Source organism: Erinaceus europaeus, unplaced genomic scaffold, assembly GCF_950295315.1.
Source record: "Erinaceus europaeus unplaced genomic scaffold, mEriEur2.1 scaffold_455, whole genome shotgun sequence".
Lineage (NCBI taxonomy): Eukaryota > Metazoa > Chordata > Mammalia > Eulipotyphla > Erinaceidae > Erinaceus > Erinaceus europaeus.
This window is the reverse complement of record NW_026647344.1, coordinates 9,477-30,794: the sequence shown is the minus strand read 5'-3', so window position 1 is coordinate 30,794 and position 21,318 is coordinate 9,477. Positions and strand designations below refer to the sequence as shown.

Here is a 21,318-nt window from a genome sequence, read left to right as displayed (position 1 = left end):
TTCAGGTGTAAATTAAAGCTTATACATAAGTAATCTAAACTTTAGAAAAGATATCAGTTGATATTTATCTGCTAATATGTACCTGAATAACAGTAAGGTCTGACATTTATAAAATTTAAAATAAAACTTTTCTTATCACAAAAGTATGGTAAATGCAGTGAGATGATGCATGAGTGTCCACATACGTAGATGTGTGTCTGCATATATATTTAAATGCTAAAAAGGGGGCAACTACTACAACATAGAAGACAACAAACAAATGAATCTCTCTTTTCTTTTAATGTGCAAGGTAACCAACTACTTAGGTACTACTCTGTTCATAACATCAACATACTGGAAAAGCACTGACTAAATTTAAGCCCACTTTATTCAGAGCATTTCACTAATAGCGACGTTCAGAAAAAAAAAAAATCTATAAATCTAACAGACAAGTCCAACTGCTCTTTCTCCAACAGGAGACTAATCGTTTTTGTCTTCACACAGCCTTGTAACACGGGTGTAAACAGCTAAAAGAAACATTCATTGAGATTCACTGAGAAATTAAATGAATTAAACATTCATTGAGTTCAGTGAGAAATTAAATGTATTTATGAGATGGTATGAATATCCCCAGGGTTATGTTTAAATTCTATAAAATTGACGTGAAAAACATATACTTGAAAACTATACCAAAAAAAAGGGTCAGAAGGAAACATGAAAATGTGATGGGTAAACACATGCTGCCGACATTTACTGTAAAGGGAATCATTGGATATCACCAGACTATATAATTTACAGAGAATACACAAAACTGTGCACAATCCAGGTGAAATATGTATATAAGCTATTAATAAAAGCATATACTAACCAGCCACAATGACACTGTCATTACGTGCTGGACCAAATTTCAGTGTCATCTCATGTTTATGTTTATGGACAGCCAAATGATCCTCGTTGGTAAAACGCTGTGGCAAAAAGTGTTAAAATACAGTTAAGACTTTCACTTTGATCAAATAAGTAAAATGATAAGGAAATTCATTTCCACAACACGTAAAAAACCACCATTAATAATGAAATAGTAGTATGTTAACTATAGAAGAATCTGTTAGTAAACATAATAGATTTTACATTATCAGAGAAACCCACTATCCAAGAATAAGTAAAACCCATTTGAGAGCATTTAAAACAAAACCTGAGGCAGAGAAATTATTTATAAATTTCATAGGGATGATGAACTATACCATCATTGTTCTATCAGTAATATATGTATATTTACACACACACACACACACACACACACACACACACACACACACACACACAATTTACAACACTTTTTTTTAAGAAAAACTGACTGCACTCATATATACTTTGAATTACTTACCACTTTTTTAAATGAAATTTTTCTTACAAAAATACCACTGCCTGACAAATTGAGAAAAAAATCAGGTTTTTATTTCTTTTTTTTTTGTTTGTTTGTACCAGAGCACTGTTTAGCTGCGGTTTATGGTGGCAGGGATGGAACCTGGAACGTTAGAGCCTCAGGCATGACTAAAAAAAAAAAAGAAAGAAAGAAATATCATCAAAAAAAAGAATGCTTCTATTATAATTCAGTGAAGAAACAGGAACCAATTAAAAAAAAAAAAAGCAGCCGGCTAGGGAAACAGCATAAAGGTTATGCAAAAAGCCTTTCAAGCCTGAGGCTCTGAGGTCTGTGAGGTTCAATCCCCAGCACCATCATAAACCAGAACTGAGTAGTGTTCTGGTTAAAAAAAAAAAAAAAAGCAGCTCAATTAAAATTTAAAGATAATGGAGTGAGTTTTATCATTTTGCTTGGTAGTTTTTATATACAAAGTGGAACAAAACTATTTTGAAAACTACACTTAACTTGGACTTTGGATATGCACTTCCTATAAAAGGTAACATTTGGGTTGGGGGAATAGCACAATTGTTAGAGACAAAAGACTTCATGCTTTAGGCTCTGAAGTCTCAGGTTCAATTCCCAGTTTGGATTAGCCAGAGATGAGCAATGGTCTGGTCTCCACTGTCTCTCTGTATCTCAAATAAATAAATTCCTCCATGTCTTTAAATTAAAAAGGTAATGTTGAGCTGGGGAAAAAACATAATGGCTATGCAAAAGACTTTCATGCCTGAGACTCTGAGATCACAGGTTCAATCCTCAGCACTACCATCAAACAGAGCTGAGCAGTGCTCTGGTCCTTCTCTCTGTATTCTCTCCAATTAAAATAAAATAAAACAGGAAACATTTGTCATTACAACAAAATAAATGCAATAATTAAATCAACTCCTGATTGTATCTGTAATTAACTTTTATAAATATGTTCCTTATCAAACTACACTTAAGCTATAAGCAGGAGCACTTACTCTTATTACTTCAGAGCAATAATTATAAAGATCTAAGTTAAAGAGACACAAGATCATTCCTCCTGGTGCAGCCTTAAAAGTGAAAATGTTAAAATTATATGTATTGTGAGGTGGGGAGAGAGCTGAGGCACCAGATAGTTCAAGTCCAATCTCCAGAACTGCTGTAAAACAAAGTTGAGCACTGCTGTTTTGTGTTGTCACTATTGTGTATTTTTAATCTGATTCCTCCAAAATATCAAAATAAGTATCTCTTCTGTGACTGTTCCTTTCTCTATTCAATTTACTACAGCCTTTCACAAAACTAATATTAGGTACATTAGGGTTGGTTTTTATTATAGTTTTTGAGGTAATCTTGGTTTATAAAACTACAAATATTGGGTTTTATTAATTTATTTTTCTGGGTTTGTTTTGCTTCTGGAGCTGAGTCTCATGAATGTGTGAGTTCACTGCTCTTGATTCAGCCTTTTCATTTAGATAAAGAGACACCACAGCACTAGTTTCCCTCATACCAATACATCTCCTTCGTAGTCCCGTGCATGACAAGGCACATGTCCTCCCTATAAGCTATTTCTCTGACCATAAAAGTGTCGTAGAAGTTTGTTTCTGGGGAGTTGGGCGGTAGCGCAGCGGGTTAAGCACACGTGGCGCAAAGCGCAAGGACCGGCTTAAGGATCCGGGTTCGAGCCCCCGCACCCCACCTGCAGGGGAGTCGCTTCACAGGCGGTGAAGCAGGTCTGCAGGTGTCTCTCTTCCCCTGTATCTCCCCCTTCTCTCTCAATTTCTCTCTGTCTCTATCCAATAACAAAATAAAAGATTTTTTTAAAAAAAGTACATTTCTGACCTCTTCAAAATGTATTAGCATACTTCATCCCACACCAAGCACTAATATCCATCCACCAAAACCCATTAGACTCTTTCAAAATTTGTACCACCTTAGTAACAACATAAACTCTGTATTGCTTTATGATTGTTTTAAAACAGTGTGAGAGGGAGTTGGGCGGTAGAGCAGAGGGTTAAGTGCAGGTGGCGCAAAGCACAAGGACCGGGGTAAGGATCACGGTTTGAGGCCCCCGGCTCCCCATCTGCAGAGGAGTCGCTTCACAGGCGGCGAAGCAGGTCTGCAGGTGTCTGTCTTTCTCTCCATTTCTCTGTCCTATCCAATAATGACATCAATAACAACAACAATAATAACTACAACAATAAAACAGTAAGGGCAACAAAAGGGAATAAATATTAAAAGAACAATGTGCAAAAATAAGCCATTGGGGGGCAAGCGGTGGCACACTCAGTTAAGTGCATGTAGTACTGTGCGCAAGGACCTGGGTTCAGGGTCCCTCTCCCCACCTGCAGCGGGGGTGCTTCACATGTGGAAAAGCAGGTCTGCAGGTATCTTTTTCTCTCCCCCTCTTTCCTCAATTTCTCTCTGTCCTATCAAATACACTGGAAGAAAAAAAAAAAGCACTAGGAGCAGTGGATTGGTAATAACAGCACTGAGACCCAGAGACTAGAGGCAAAAAGAAGAGAGACACTTTTCCTCATAGTTTTTTAATTTTTTGCCTCCAGGATTATTACTGGGACACTGTGCCTGCACTACGAATCCACTGCTCCTAGCGGCCGTTAATTCCATTTTACTGGGTATGACAGAGAGAATTTGAGAGAGAAGACAGATAGGGGGAGAGAAGGATAGACAACTGCAGACCTGCTTCACTGCTTGCAAAGTGAACCTCCTGCAGGTAGGGAGCTGGGGGCTCGAACCGGGATCCTTGTGCACGTGTGCTTAACCTGATATGCTACCACCGCCCCCCATAGTTTTTTTTATTCTAAATTTAAGACACCGAGTGCCTATTATCTTGGCCTAGACCACTAGTTCTGAGTCTGTAGCAGTTAGTCCTCTTCATTTGTACTCCGCACAGTGCTTCGGCTTATCCCTATCAATGTTAGATATTTTCATGTGTTCTCAGTCGGCTAAGCTCCTACTGCAAGCCCAAATTTAGCAAAAAACAAAATACAAACAAACAAAAAAATCCCACAAAACTGAATTAAATAAATGGTAATTGAAACAATGTTGACTCTTCAAGCTCAATTTAAAGGTAACAAAAAACACCAAAACATCACAACTGCCCTTTAAGGTAAATGAAGCTTTATTTTCATTTATCACTAAGTCTTAGGTTGCTTACTGCACACACCAATGAAAACCTACTATTGCATGACTCCTGCTCACAATGCTTGAGTGCATTCCTACTGAAGGTCAGGGTTCAGGTACAACAGCACCTCCAGCCCTTGACTTACGCATTCATTCCCCACTTACTGAGCACCAATGATAAGCACTGGGCCACAACCAGCTCGTTCCCTTCACTCAGGTTCTATCTTCCTATTACAGCATTTGAAGGAACACAAAACTGTTGTCCTTTACTACACTGAATAACAATGTTCTTAGAAAATGAACACATCATAAAATTTACTGACATTTCCTTAGTTTCTACTTTACATTAGATTTAAATGTATGTGCCTGCAACTAGAGAGGTAGTTCGGTGGTTAGAACATTGAACTTAATAAGCATGAAGCCTGAAGGTCAATCTTCAGCATGGTGTTTATCAAAGTGTTGCTCTGGTTCTCTCTTTCACTAATAAATATGGCTACTCCACAGAAGGCCATAGTATACTGTGAATGAACGTAATTGGTAGAGGTCTCAGATTAAACAACTACTGGGTAAGAATAATTAATGGGAAAAACTTAGAAAGTGCAGCCCTGCAGCCTAGTAGTAGGGTCCTGCAGTGGCTATAATGATTAACTTACAAATATGAGGTCCTATTTCCATCCCCAGCATTCACATACAGTTTCATGAAAGAGTTATCTTGATATCAGATTCACCTAAAAGCTGTTTAAAAAGGAATTGCTGATGGTCTGGAAGGTGATGCAGAGGATAAAGCACTGGACTCTCAAGCATGAAGTCCTGAGTTTAATCAACAGCAGCACATGTACCAGAGTGGTATCTGGTTCTTCCTTTCTCTTTCTAGCTTTTGCATTAATAAAGGAATTGTTGACCACACAATGATATTATTATTTACACACGAGGACAAAATACACTAAAATGGTATAGGCACAGGTACCATTTGAGAAAATCAGTTTTAAATAAGAAATTTCAAAAATATAGTCAAAAGGTAATCTTGTCAAAGACAGGTTTCCAAGGAAAGACAGATAAAGTACCTAAGCCCGACTACAATTTTCCAACAAATCTTTATAAACTAGCTACTGCACGGTAACAGAAAAATATTTGTAGAACCCATTCAATGCAAATTAAAAGTGAATTCTAAAAATAAGCTTGCACGGAAAATTCTATCACTCTCTATACCAACATACTGAGTTCACATAATTTCTCTCTTCCAGACAGTTAAAAGCACAAGAAACGTGCTGTGAATGTAGACAAGTATTTTGATAAACAAAACTCAGAACTTGGTGAATAAACAATGAAAAAGGGAAACACAGAGTAGAACTTGGATTCTGGGGTGAGGGGAGCTTTCAGGTCCTGGTGCATGATGGTGAAGGAGAATCTAGGCTGGGGGAAAGAGTCTTGTAGAAAACTGAGAAATTTTACACATGTATCAAAAACTGTATTTACTGAAAATCATTACCCCCCCCCCCCCAGGAACAAAGAGGAAGGCAGTCATGAAAGTTTTTTTTTTGCAGATCCCAAACAGGATAACTGTCAATCTAAATTTTTTTTTTTTTAAATCTGACAGATAGATAATATGGTTGGACTAGGAAGCCAGTATAATGGTTATGCAAAAGACTCTTATGCCTGAGGCTCTGAGGACCATGTTCAATCAGCAGCTCAAGCATAAGCCAGAACTGAGCAGTGCTCTAGTCCACCCCCCATCATTGAAATAAATAAAATATTTTCACTAAGAAAGATCTATTTTAAAAAAGAAAGATGATTCAATTGCTTCTGTAACAAGTTAATTTAAGTTCTGATATCTAGGAAATCTATTTCTAAGGTGTGATCACTCTTGCCAGATTAATTTCCTAAGAAATAAGCCATTTAGTTTCCATGACATAGAGTAATCTTCTGTTTAATAAAGTAAATAAGCACAACTAAGTTATAAAGTTATCAGTCCAACAGTTCATTTTCTGTTGGTGTGCTTCTAATTCTGCTTCTAAGACCCCTTCTGTTTTGATCATCACATTATGTCCGCTTGCATTGCTTAATACTGTGGTCTATTTACATAATCACTGCTTTACCGGAGAACCGCCCTGCCTACAGGGCACTGGTTTAATCACCACTGGTTAGATGCAAGCTTGATACTTCCCAGCATGTGTGCTTTTTCCTTCTCCCCAACCCCTATCCTACGTACTTCCTCTTCCGACCTGACACTTCTGCCTCAGGAGATATGAAGGACAGGATTTTCTAATGAATACAGATTGCACTGCATTCCCCGCTCATCAAGAAAGACTGAACTGAGTCCCACTCAGCCATGAGTCCCTGGTCGTCTCTCTCCCGCCTGAGAAGCTAGCCTGGCAATTTTCTACTACTTCTCTGGCTAGTTTCAGCATGACTAAGTTGCTGACAGACACATACACTGACACTAACATAGTTCCACTACATTAAACTAAATATAAATGCATCTTTATCTTCTTTGTAAGAAGAACTCCTTACAATTCACATTCTACCAAAGATACAAATTTTAGTGAGAAGAGACGTCAAAAGTAAAGACACTAGGGCAAGAGATAATTTAGTATGAAGAGCACAAGACTTGCATGCAGGGGGTCCCTCCCCAAGCTCCTATCCCACGCACCACAGAAATGCCAGAGCTGAGTGGTGGTCTGGAAAAAATAAATAAAAATAAATCTTTGGAAACACTGAAAAGAGCAGATCTTTATAAAAACAGAAGAGTGGTTTCAATATTAAGTTAATCTTTTACTAAGCTGCTTCAATTTGTTTCATTCACCAAGTTCAAGGGAAATCATAATGAGCAAAAAAGGTGTTTCTGTGAAATACCTAAGGCATATAAAAGATTCGACAAGGAGCAAGTTATTTGTGTCAACTAGTCTCTCTCTTAGATGATATTATCAACATTGGTATTGAATTTCAATAATTTATTAAAATCTTAATTAAATAAACTCTTGAATTTTACTTAAGCCAAAGGTAGAATTTGAAATAATAACATTATATGCTAACAAAAATTAATATTCACTACTATTACTTAACTAGTCTTTTAAGAATTGATTCTTATTAGAATTTTTTATTTCTAGAAGTTATTTGAATCTAAAGAGAAACACTATCAGTTCAATGGTCCATGAGGTGGTGCAGTGGATGGGCACTGGACTCTCAAGCATGATGTCCCAAGTTCTATCCCTGGCAGCATGCATACCAAACTAATGTCTAATGGTTCTTTCTCTCTCTCTACCTATCTTCTTCATGAATGAAAAAAATGAGGAAATAGGGAGTTGGGCAGTAGCTCAGCAGATTAAGCGCAGGTGGCGCAAAGCACAAGGACTGGTATAAGGATCCCAGTTGGAGCCCCCGGCTCCTCACTTGTAGGGAAATCACTTCACAAGTGGTGAAGCAGGTCTGCAGGTGTCTTTCTCTCCCTCTCCTCTCTCCAATTCTTTTTCCTATCCAACAATGACAACATCAATAACAATAACTACAACAAAACAAGAGCAACAAAAGGGAATAAATATTTTAAAAGTAAATGAATAAAAAAGTGTGAGACTTTATCTTTTTAATTTTCAGCAAGATTTAACAAATGCTGACACTGACCAAGTTATTTTCATGACACTGATAAGGTATTATTATGGCACATTATCTTAAGTATCTTGGGAAACAAACATAGGTTAAAAAATAGTGTCGTGATCCAGGAGGTGGTGCAGTGGTAAAGTTTTGGACTCTTAAGCATGATGTCCCAAGTTTGATCCCTGGCAGCACAGGTGCCAGAGTGGTGTCTGGTTCTTTCTCTCTCCTCCTATCTATTTCATAAAGAAATAAAATCTTTGAAAAAAAATGATAGTTACCCAGAATTTCAGTTTTCTGTTTTGTTTCAGAGCCTCAGGCACGGCAGTTTGTTTGCATAACCATTAAGGAGGTCTCGAAACTTTACATCAGGCTCAACCTGACGCTGTTGACTGGCTACGGAAGAAGGGCAAACGCTAGAAGAAGAAGAATGCTATCTATGCCCGCCCTCAGAATTTCAGTTTTCATGAATAACAGAACTCTTAAGAAAAACTGTTAGAATAACTGAACCAGGATCTTTACACAGGCCCTTGCACTTTGCGCCATGTGCACTTAACCTGATGCGCTGCCACCCAGCTCCTTCAACCCCGTATTTTCAATTACCTGCAAAATGCTCACGAAACAATACCAAGTACACAAAATTATGAAACTAAGCAATCCCTATCAAAACACCTGATACAAAATCATATATGAACTATGATTTTAATTTTGTTTTAAAAATGAAAATTAGGTGGTCCGGGAGGTGGCGCAGTGGATAAAGTGCTGGACTCTCAAGTGTGAGGTCCTGAGTTCAAGCCCCGGCAGCACATGTACCAGAGTGATGTCTGGTTCTTTCTCTCCTCCTATCTTTCTCATCAATAAATAAATAAATAAATAAATAAATCTAAAAAAAAGAAAATTAGAGAGTTGGGCAGTAGTGCAGCGGGTTAAGCACATGTGGCGCAAAGCACAAGGACCTGCATAAGGATCCCGGTTGGAGCCCCTGGCTCCCCACCTGCAGGGGAGACGCTTCACAGGCAGTGAAGCAGGTCTGCAGGTGCCTGTCTTTCTCTCCCCCTCTCTGTCTGCCCCTCCTCTCTCCATTTCTCTCCTATCCAACAACGACATCAGTAACAACAATAACAGTAAAACACAAGGGCAACAAAAGGGAAAATAAATAAATATAAAAAATATTTATATTTATATTTAAGAAATTTAAGAAATGCACTGAATGTTAATAGAAGTTAATAGAAGTCAAGTCCCCTTTAGCTTTTATTGAAATTTTACTGAAAATGATTCTTTTAAACTTAGTATCTTCTCATATGGAAGGTCCATCTCTAGCCTTGTGAGAGTTTTCCAGACTGCTCTCCACAGAGGCGGGGCCAGTTTACATTCCCACCAGTAGTGCAGAAGGGTTCCCCACAGCCTCTCCAGCATTTGTTGCTGCTGTACTTATTATCTTCTGTAATACTTTTGCAATTAAGAGAAAATTTTTTAAGTGCTTTAATTCAAATATACCTTAAAGTTTGACTACTACACTACACTTCCAGGTATCTGCTTTAGACAAAAGAAAGCAAGGGTCATACAAAGACTGGCACATGCTCATACTTGCTGTATTTGTAATCACTAGAAACTAGAAATGAACCAAGTATCCAAATCAAGAAGACATATACACAAAGCAAAGAATCAGAATATAATTCTCAATAAAAAGATCAACTACAGATTATATTAAGATGGACACAGCATAAAATTATGTGTACTTAAAAAAGCTATTAAGTACATTCTGCATAATTCCATTAAATAAACTTCTGGAAATTACAAACCGATCTACAGTGACAGAGGCAGATCCGTGGTTGACATAAGCATAAGGAATGAGGAGATAAATAACTAAGGGACATAAGGAAATTCTGGGGTGACACATATGTCCACTATACTGTGATGCATATGCCCACTATACTGTGATGGGTTTTCAGGTATAAGTATAGACTAAAACAGAAAAACTGCACTTTTAATATGTGTAGTTCAACTTATATCACTTTTATTTAAATGAAATCAATACAAATCAATAAGTGTATATTTATATTTATGATTAAGCTTGTGTATTTATTTAAATATGCCACTGTATACTAAACTTAATTTCTTCATTTGTTAGTATTTACAGTTATTTTAAGATTAGATTATTATAATAGCATTAGATTAATAATGTAATGGCCTTTTTAAAAAAACACTAAAATATTTTCTGAAACACACTGGGATATTATTTTCTAAAAATGTTTCCACACATGCTTTGGATTAAAAATGTTAGACTTTAAAACACTTAATACATTAGTGACACTCTCAGAGGTCAGTTATTTTCCTAAGAGCTCAGCAAGGAAAGTAATTTTCATACAAGATATTAAAAATCTGATTTCCAATTAAGCATGATATCAAAGAGTTTCAACAAATAACAGTCAAACTGAGGTTTTCCCCCTTTCCATCATAAGACTTAACTTTTTACCCATGTTAAGTTGTATTTTTAAAAATGTGTGCTATTATCTCCAATTTTTTTCTAATTACAAAAAAAGTTGAAGAGAAACCTTTTAATGACAATATACACAGTCATCAGTGTTTGAATAAATGTGAATATATAAAGTAATCTAAAGTAATTTATATACTACCTGGCCACATCCAGGGGCAGTGCATAGAAAGGGTTTGTCATCACTCATATTCCACAGGTCCTTGTTTTGCCTATAAGAAAACATTAAGAGGGGCAGGGGTAGATAGCATAATGGTTATGCAAAGAGACTCATGCCTGAGGCTCCATAGTCCCAGGTTCAATCCCCTGCACCTCCATAAGCCAGAGCTGAGCAGTGCTCTAGTAAAAATAAATAAATAAATAATAAATTAATTTTTTAAAAAAGGAAAACATTAAGAGATAGCTAATAAGTTTACAGTATGTTTAAAAATAAAAAATAATTTAAAATGTAGTATCATCTGATTTTCAGTTTACCTTTTCCATCTGACTGTGAAATAGAATACTTGTTATTTTATCCTACATTCCATCTTAGTTTGGCTAGACAAAAACATGTAACATGAAGCTTTTATACTACATAAACAAATCAAGTTTAGGATCACTGGCCCATCAAATTAAACCTGAATTGTTGAACAACATAAACACTGAAAAAAATGGAATTGAATAAAGATGGTCGAAGGGATAAAAGGAATAGCCTAGTGATACAGTTAGCTCTGCTGTGGTATATTTAAAAGTATTTAAGAGAGTTGAATACTAAGTGAGTGAATATTCTTATCATAAGTAAAAAAAAAAAAATGTATCTATATGAGATAATGTTATCTGTGATAATTTAACTATACACAAGTCATTATGATATATACCTTAAAGTTACTAATGTTATATACGAATTAATCGCACAATAAACAGTGGTCAGGGAGGTGGTGCAGTGGTAAAGCTTTGGACTCTCAAGCATGAGGTCCCAAGTTTGATCCCTGGCGGCACATGTGCCAGAGCGGTGTTTGGTTCAATCTCTCTCTCCTCCTATCTTTCTCATAACTAAATAAAATTTTTTAAAAAACAAACAAAAACAGAGGCCAGGTGGTGGTACACCGCTTATGTGTACATATTACAATGTATACGGTCACAGGTTCAAGTCCCTGATCCCCATCTGCAAAGCTTCAGGAGTAGTGAAGTGGGGCTACAGGTGTCTCTCTCTCTCTTTCCTTCTCTATTTCCCCCTCTCAATTTCTGTCTCTATCCAATAATAAAAATATTTTTTAAAAATGAAATACTTAGAAAAATCACATTAACCTAGGTAAAGGACATAGGTAACTAACATCAAAGTTGACAAAACTATTAGAAGTGGTGATGGTAATTGTATAGTGGTTGGATTTGACTAATTATATCTAACCTTGTTGTTTTAAAAAATATTTATTTATTCCCTCTTGTTGCCCTTGTTTTATTGTTGTAGTTATTATTGTTGTCGTTGTTGGACAGGACAGAGAGAAATGAAGAGAGGTGGGGAAGACAGACATGGGGAGAAAAAGACAGATACCTGCAGACCTGCTTCACTGCTTGTAAAGCGACTTCCCTGCAGGTGGGGAACTGGGGCTCGAACTGGGATCCTTAGGCTGGTCCCTGCGCTTCGCGCCACCTGGACTTAACCCGCTGTGCCACCGCCCAACTCCCATGTAATATTATTCGTAAATCAGAATTACTAAAGTAAAGCAAATAGGCACTACATACCTTCTTTCAAATATTCATTGGGGGGAAAAAAAGAGTCAAGTCTAAATCTAATCAAGTTGCTTTTCATCTAATTTTATGTAAGAAAACATCAGAGACAGAAAAGCATGTTAAACAACACTACCAAGATATAATCAATGAGGGCCAGGCAGTGGCTCACCAGGTTAAATGCACAAAGGAACCGCCTAAGGATCTGGGTTCTAGCCCCACCTGTAGAGGGGTCGCTTTACAAGCAGTGAAGCAAGTTTGCTGGTTTCTATTTTTCTCTCTCCCTCTCCCCTCAATTTCTCTGTCCTATCCAATAAAATGGAAAAAAAAAAAAAAAAAAGGCCACCAGGAGCAGTGGATTCCTAGTACTGGCACCAAGCCCCAGTGGCAACCCTGGAGGGGAAAAAAAAATCATAAAAGAAATTCTATAGGACAAAAATGCTCATGTCTTTTCAAAAAACATGAATGCATGCCACAGGGAACAACTAATAGTTCAAGGGGGAAAAAAGTGCCAACAAAATGCAAAAAGAGAGTATTTCTGGATCATGATTTAAACAAACAAACAAAAAAATCACGAAACACACTTCAAGGTTATTCTTCTATCCTTCTATTTAGTGTTCTTTCCGTCAACTTGAGGGCGTTTTATACTTACTTTCTAACAACTGTATTCAATTCAACTAGCAATTTTATAAGACTGATTTTTTCAAGATCAGCATGTTAACTTCTCCTTCCTTTTCTTTTTAAATTAGAGATGACAGAGAAGTGGAGAGACAGTGAGAGAGAACACAGCACCAGAACTCCTTCAGCGCAGTGGGGACGAGCTTCAAACACGCCACAGAGCAGCACAGCACTACAGAGAGTTACTGGCAGGCCCGCAGACTGACCTTTCAAAGCAACGTTTCCCCAAACATTCTCAAAAGGAATAACAATAGCTATTATAAAAGAAACTTATGTGGTCGGAGTTTTCAGGGTGTATGTTCAAATGACTAGAGGAACATCTAAAATGTAGCAATTTACCACAACATTTACATGCCATCAGATCCCCTGTCCACAGAATATCACACCGAGTAAGTATTATTTGCAATTCAATTTAGGAGATATCAAATCTTAAAGTGTGCTTATACTTGTCACAGTTAAGTGTCCTTTGACGCTTTGTTAATTTAAAAACACAATAGGAGTATCAGCTAAAATACACACTAGAGTGGTCTTGGAGGCGGCGCAGTGATAGAGCTATGGACTCTCAAGCATGAGGTCCTGAGTTCGATCCCTGGCAGCACATGTGCCAGAGTGATGTCTGGTTCTTTCTCTCTCCTCCTATCTTCTTCATTAATAAATAAATAAAATCTTTAAAAAAATACACACTATATTTCATGTGGGGAAAGTTGACTTTATTATTTAGATGCAGCTTGTGGAACATTTTATATAATCTAAAGTAGAAAACTGACCCAAACCACCAAGTGCTGTATACATACCTGGCAGGATTCACATGTAACTTGAATTTCATAAGTTGAACAACTTATCACGTCCTTTTTTTCATGACAAAGATACTGAAAAACAAAAGTGGTTTCACACTGTTAAAATACATTTGAGGGGGAGTTGGGCGGTAGCACAGTGGGTTAAGTGCACGTGGAGCGAAGCACAAGGACAGGCGAAAGGATCCCGGTTCAAGCCCCTGGCTCCCCACCTGTAGGGAAGTCGCTTCACAAGCGGTGAAGCAGGTCTGCAGGTGTCTATCTTTCTCTCCCCCTTCTTTCTTCCCCTCCTCTCTCCATTTCTCTCTGTCCTATCTAACAACAACAATAGTAACTATAACAACAATGAAAAATAAGGGCAACAAAAGAGAAAATAATTAAAAAAATACATTTGAGGGATCAAGATGTAATTCAGTGGCATAGTGCATGCTTCACATGTGAGACCCTGTGTTCCCATCCAAAGTTTTTTTTTTTTTTTTTAAGATTTATTGGGCTGAGAAGATAGCATAATAGTTATGCAAAAGGGAGCTGAGTGGTGGCACACCCGGTCGAACACACGTTACAGTATGCAAGGACACGGGTTCAAGCCCCCAGTCCCCACCTGCAGGGGGAAAGCTTTGCGAGTGGTGAAGCAGGGGTGCAGGTGTCTCTCTTTCTCCCTCCTTCTCTACTCTACCCTTTCCTACTCTCTTGATTTGACTGTCTCTATCCAATAAATAAAGATAATAAGATTAAAAAAAATAGTTATGCAAAAGAGGTAGGGATAGACAGCAGAATGGTTATGCAAAGAGACTCTATAATGCCTGAGTCTCCGAAGTCCCAGGCTCAATCCCCCCATTAGCCAGAAGCTGAACAGTGCTCTGGGGGAGGTGGGGAAGTGGATATTTTATATGAGAGAGAAAGATGGCTCAATGGCTCAGCTCTAGCATGTGCTGGTGCCAAGGATCAAACCTGGCACACAAGTCCTGCACTCAACAGGCTGTTATCTCTCCAGTCCCCAGAAAAGACTTTTGAAACATTCTTGAAACATACTAGAAAATTTAAAAAGTCAATAGCTTAGTTAGCTTTCATCCAAAAACCTTGTCACTACGAAGAATCTTTTTTTGCCTCAATTTTACTATAATATCACGGGACAATAGCTAAGAATACTTTTTCTTAACCTTTTAATTAAAAAAAAAATTATTTATTTGTTTTTATTTTGACAGGACAGAGAAAAATTGAGAGGGAAGAGGAAATAGAATGGAAGAAAGAGAAACACATGCACCACTAGTGAAGCTCCCCCCCAACCCCTGTTAAGGTGGGGGCTAGTGGCTTGAACCCACATGCTCACCATGGTGACATATACTCAGCCAGGTTCACCACCACTCAGCTCCACATCAATCTGCAAACATGGTATTAACATTTGCAGCTCTACCATAAAGAGAGTAAAAGGGCTGTGTTTGATTGAAGGGCAATTATTAGAGTGAAAATGAGAAAGATGAGATCTAGAATTTGAAAATGTCTAATTCATCAAAATGCATGTGTCCCATATTCTAATTAATGCATATAACCCACTCTCCAATCCCCAACTTTAAAACTTATCTGGAAATGTCTGGGTATGAACCTGGCAGTCAAGCAAAGGAAAGCAGTTTCTGTGATATCTGCTTCTATTTTCTGTTACTGGGCCATGGGTCTCCTTTACACTGAATATGAATGAGTTCCTTTTTTTCTTTCTTTTTATTGGTGACTTGACACTGATTTACAAAATCAAAAGATTTCAGGAGTATTATTTCACACTATGACGTACATGTGTACATGCCACGTGGTTCCCTAGGATAACCACCAGCTTCCTTTTCCTTTTTTTTTTTTAATCTTTATTTATAAAATGGAAATATTGACAAGACTATAGGATAAGAGGGGTACAACTCCACACAAGTCCCACCACCAGAACTCCGTGTCCCACCCCCTCCCCTGACAGCTTTCCTGATTCTCTATCCCTCTGGGAGCGTGGACCCAAGGTCATTATGGGTGCAGAAGGAGGACGGTCTGGCTTCTGGAACTGCTTCTCCACTGAATTCCTTTTTATTTTATTTTTATTTTCCCTTTAGTTGCCCTTGTTGTTTTTTATTGTAATTATTGTTGTTATTGATGTTGTTGTTGTTGTTACATAGGACAGAGAGAAATGGAGAGAGAAGGGGAAGACGTGGGGGGGAGGATAAACACCTACAGACCTGCTTCACATTAGCCTTCAGGACAGTCCTTGCCTCCATGTAATCTATTTTATTGAAAATACTTACATCCAAATCGACTCTGAATCAACCAGCTCAAAATTATTTAATTTAGGCTACTGGTAAGAAAAAATGATCAAGTGTTGTCACCCTGTATTCCTTATATATTCCTATAATCTTTTACTTCCTTGGCTGTATTTGTACTTTAAAATTTTCCAAATTGTTGTAAAGATGTGTACCCTTACACATACTTTTTCTTTTGGTTCAAATCTCTAGACTCAGATAATAGTATCAACAATTTGCTTAGACATCTGACAAAGTCTATCACTAGATCACCATGTTCTGAAAGATTCTGTATGCCGGATCACACTTAATAAGTCAGTATTTTTCTCCTGCTTGCAGAAGTCATATCCCCAAATAGTAAGTGGCCTGAGACCAGAAGTCATTGTTAGCTTTTTTTTAGGAGTCAGAAACAGAGAAAGAGGGAAGTAAAAAGAAAAAAGAAAAAAAGAAAAATCATAGCACTGAAGCTTCCTTCAATGTGGTGGGAGTTAGGTCGGATATGAGTGGCACTTGTGACAAAGCAGAGCACTACCACTACCCAAGTGAGCTATTCTGCTGGTGATACCACTGAATATTTTTTACCGCCAACATCAGCACACAATGGCTGATGCTTACTAGATTACCAATAAAGGCTTGGTTGAAACAGTATATAACTCTCTCATGAATGTTCTGATCAATATGAGATAATTATGGTACTAAACTTATTTGATATAATTTAATCCAAAACCAAACAAATTTGACATTTTAACTAGTTTGTACTGGCACAAATGGGTATATTTTTTGTCTAAAATACTGTGCTTTAAAAATAGATTAGTTAGGGAGTTGAGTGGCAGCGCAGCGGGTTAAGTGCACATAGCGCAAAGTGCAAGAACCGGCCTTAGGATCCCGGTTCGAGCCCCCGGCTCCCCACCTGTAGGGGAATCACTTTACAGGCAGTGAAGCAGGTCTGCAGGTGTCTGTCTTTCTCTCCCCATCTTTGTCTTCCCCTCCTCTCTCCATTTCTCTGTCCTATCCAACAACAATAACATCAATAACAACAATAATAACTATAACAATAAAACAAGGGCAACAAAAGAGAATAAATAAATAATAAAACATTTTTTAAAAAGATTAATTTATTTGATGACAGAGACTGACCACAGTCATACCCTAGGACATGCAATTTGAGGGATCAAATTTTGGGCTCCAAACATGCAAATCTTATGTTTTTGTTTTTTGTTTTTAATTTTATTATTGGGTAGAGACAGAGAGAAATTGAGAGGGGGAGGAGAAGATAGAGAAGGAGAGAGACAGAGAGACACCTGCAGCCCTGTTTCACCACTCGTGAAGCTTTCCCCCTACAGGTGGGGACCAGGGGCTTGAACCTAGGTCCTTGTGCACTGTAATGTGTGCGCTTAATCAGGTGTGCCACCGCCTGGCCCCCGCAAATCTTATGTTTTATCCCTGAGTTAGCTCCTCAGTTGCCAAAATGCTTATGAGTTACAGAAGAAATTTCAGATTAACTCCTGGTACTATCTTCATAAAATCCAGGAATAACTGGGACTTTCATATTGAAACTGCTGTAAAACATTCCCAACAACAAGGGCAACAAAAGACAATAAATAAATATTTTAAAAAAATTCCCAAGTCAGATAAACTTGGGAGCTTTAAGGTTAATTAAAATTGGACACTTAAATATAAATCATCAGCATACTTTATTATGCTGACATGCACTGCATATCTATAAGATTACCTCCAAATCAGGTAACCCCCTAGATTTTTTTTTGTTTGTTTTTAGAATTTTTTTTTAAGATTTTATTTATGGGAGTCGGGTGGTAGCGCAGTGGGTTAAGCGCGCGTGGCACAACGCGCAAGGTCCAGCAGAAGGATCCCGGTTTGAGTCCCCAGCTCCCCACCTACAGGGGAGTCATTTCACAAGCAGGGAAGCAGGTCTGCAGGTGTCTTATCTTTCTCTCTCCATTTCTCTCTGTCCTATCCAACAATGACTACATCAATAACAACAACAACAATAAAAGACAACAAGGGCAACAAAAGGGAAAATAAATTAATTTAATTTAATTTTTAAAAGTATTTTACTTATTTATTAATGAGAAAGTAGGAAGAGAGAGAGAAAGAACCAGACATCACTCTGGTACATGTGCTGATGGAGACTGAACTCAGGAACTCATGCTTGAGAGTCCAACGCTTTATCTACTGCGCCACCTCCCGGTCCACTTAGAATTTTTTTTTTTTACACCAAACAGCAATATGGTAGGACAATAGCATTCTGAATACAATGTAGAAACATCTGTTGAATTCAGCAGCATTAAAAAATTAATCCAAATTTTGAAAACCACTTTTGCATCGGCATTTTAAAGTATCTTACCTTTCCAGCTGGTGAGCCATGAGCTTTATTCACTCTGCTGCCAAGAATCCCTCAGCTCGAACCGAGTGGCCAATGCTTCTTAAGTGTCCATCTAAGCATCCCTGGAACAGAAAGGCAGAAAAAAGTAACTTAGTACTTGAAGATATAAGTCAGTAGCTGCATGTAATTCAGCTCTACTACAAACAACTTAATGCTTTACCTCATATTTTTAAATGCAAGTGAGTGGGGCCAGGTGGTGGCACACCTGGTTAAGTGCACACATTATAATGTGCCAGGACGCAGGTTCAAGCCCCTGGTCCCCACCTGCAGGGAGGAAAGCTTCATGAGTGATGAAATGAAGCAGGGCTGCAGGGGTCTCTGTCTCTTTCCCCCTTGTCCTCTCCTTCTCAATATCTCTCTGCCTCTATTTAATAACATTCAGATGAATTTTGCCTTCCATTCCTTTACCATTTTGATGTCAAATCAAGGTTCTCTGGTAATCTGGAAGATGGAGCAGTGGATAAAGTATTGGACTATCAAGCATGAGGAGGCGCCAAGTTCAACTCCCAGCAGTGCGTGTACCAGAATGGCATATGATTATTTTCCCCTCATCTTCTCTCTCATTAATAAACAAAATCTTAACACACATACACACACACACACCCCCTCCCTGTGGAGGTGTCCATGTTTCAGGAACATGTTTAGCTTATGGCCCATCATAGCTCCAGGCACACTGCCTCCTATGAGAGGCCTTAATAGCTTCAAGGATGAAAACAAGGAAAGGAATCTTTGGGGAAGGGGAAAAAAAAAAAATCAAGCCTTTTTTAGCATCTAAAAAGGGGGAAGTAAGCACAGATGACAGAACTGTCAGAACATGATTTGGACATTCATTTTTTTAAATATATATTTTTATTTTTTATATTTATTTATTTTCCCTTTTGTTGTTTGTTTTTTATTATTGTAGTTATTGCTGTTGCTGTCATCACTGTTGGATAGGACAGAGATAAATGGAGAGAAGAGGGGAAGACAGAGACGGGGAGAGAAAGATAGACACCTGCAGACTTGCTTCACCGCTTGTGAAGAGACTTCCCTGCAGGTGGGGAGCCGGGGACTCGAACCAGGATCCTTACGCTGGTCCTTGCACTTTGCGCCACGTGTACTTAACCCGCTGCGCTACCGCCCCACTTCCGATTTGGACATTCATAGTGTTTCATGGGTCAGTGCTACACCACACGATCCACAGGGGTCATTCTATATGCTGCTTCTTAGAAAGAGCTTAACGTTTACTAACCACACCGCTTAGAATTAAGTTGAGTTGTGACAGAAACTGGGAAGTAACAATGTGGCTTAAGTGATTTAAAATTTTCTTTTCCACTCATATAAACAGATAGTTCAGAACTATGATCATTAGGAATCTAGGTTCCTTTTATTTTGCTGTTCTGCCATCCACAACAGGTGTGGTCTTCTAATGGTTTAAAATAACTATCTTTTTACCCCATGAATGAATCATTTGCATTTCAGTTCATTATACTGAAAAACAAGACTGGATCTATGAGACAGAGTTTACTTTTGCTAACATGTATGCCACCTATCATTAATAAACTCATTTGATTTCATATGCACAATAGAATAATGAAAATAGGGAGTCGGGCGGCAGCGCAGCAGGTTAAGTGCAGGTGGCGCAAAGCGCAAGGACTGGCCTAAGGATCCTGGTTCAAGCCCCCAGCTCCCCACCTGCAGGGGAGTCGCTTCACAGGCGGTGAAGCAGGTCTGTAGGTGTCTATCTTTCTCTCCCCCTGTCTTCCCCTCCTCTCTCCATTTCTCTCTGTCCTATCCAACAACAATGACATCAATCATAACTACAACAATAAAACAAGGGCAACAAAAGAGAATAATAAATATTTAAATAAAAAAATAATAATGAAAATATTTTCTTCAGTAACGTCCAGAAGTGTTCAGGGTCTAGTCTGTGAGCAAACGAAATGACCAAGTCAGAGAGAGTACACTGGGTAGCGTGCCTGCATGCTATGTCCCAACACGGGAGGAGCCTGTGGTGCCTGGTTTTCCTCTCTCTGAAGGAGAAAGGGTGCAGAGCGGAGCAAGTGCACACACACAAGGTCCCAGATAGACATGCACGCACACACACCGTGTACGAAAAATGGACAATGAGCTACAGCCTCCCTTAAGGAAACTTTTCTGAAATCTCACAGGAAGCTTCAGTTTATAGTACATTGGCAAGAACTTCAAGAGCTCATATGACTATAGCTCAAAGGGAATCTGGGAAATATATATATATTTTATTGTTACCAGGGTTATTGCTGGGGCTTGGTGCTGACACTATGAATCCACCATTCCCAGTGGTCACCCCCCCCTTTTTTATTATCTTCATTTATTGGACAGAGACAGCCAGAAATTGAGAGGACAGGGGAGGAAGAGAGACAGCGAGACACCTGCAGTAGTGTTTTACCCCTGCCAGTGGAGACTGGGGGCTTTAATCTGGTCCTTGCGCCTTGTAACATGTGCACTCGACTTGGTACACCACCCCCCCCCTTTTCCCTTTCCATTATATTTGACAGAGCAGAGAAACTTTGGGGGGGGGAAGAGGTCAGGTGGTCATGTACCTGGCTAGGCACACACACTACAGTACGCAAGGAGCTGGGTTTAAGGCCCTGGTCCGCACCTGCAGGGAGAAAGCTTCATGAGTGGTAAAGCTGGGCTGTAGGTGTCTCTCTGTCTCTTTTCCTCTCTCTATCTTCCCTTCCCCTCTCAATTTGTTTGTATCCAATAATAAATAAATAAGAATATTTTTAAAAAGAACCGTTTCTTAAAAAGAAACTATTCAAATAATAAAGAGGGGGGGAGTCGGGCTGTAGCGCAGCGGGTTAAGCGCAGGTGGCGCAAAGCACAAGGACCGGCATAGGGATCCCGGTTCGAAC

At 38.5% G+C, this 21,318-nt stretch overlaps 1 protein-coding gene across 1 annotated transcript in view; it reads right to left on the bottom strand.

Annotated features, from left to right (window-relative positions):
• Positions 1-18,511, bottom strand: part of ATF2 (activating transcription factor 2) — a 75,750-nt gene extending 57,239 nt beyond the window's left edge. Inside the window, exons 1-4 of the mRNA XM_060183937.1 lie at positions 18,404-18,511; positions 13,769-13,843; positions 10,732-10,801; positions 848-944 (exon numbers count right to left, since the gene is read on the bottom strand). Coding sequence (XP_060039920.1) covers positions 848-944; positions 10,732-10,801; positions 13,769-13,800 — 199 coding nt within the window. The 5' untranslated portion in view covers positions 13,801-13,843; positions 18,404-18,511. The remainder of the gene's footprint in view (positions 1-847; positions 945-10,731; positions 10,802-13,768; positions 13,844-18,403) is intronic.
• Between the last annotated feature and the right edge of the window lie 2,807 nt (positions 18,512-21,318).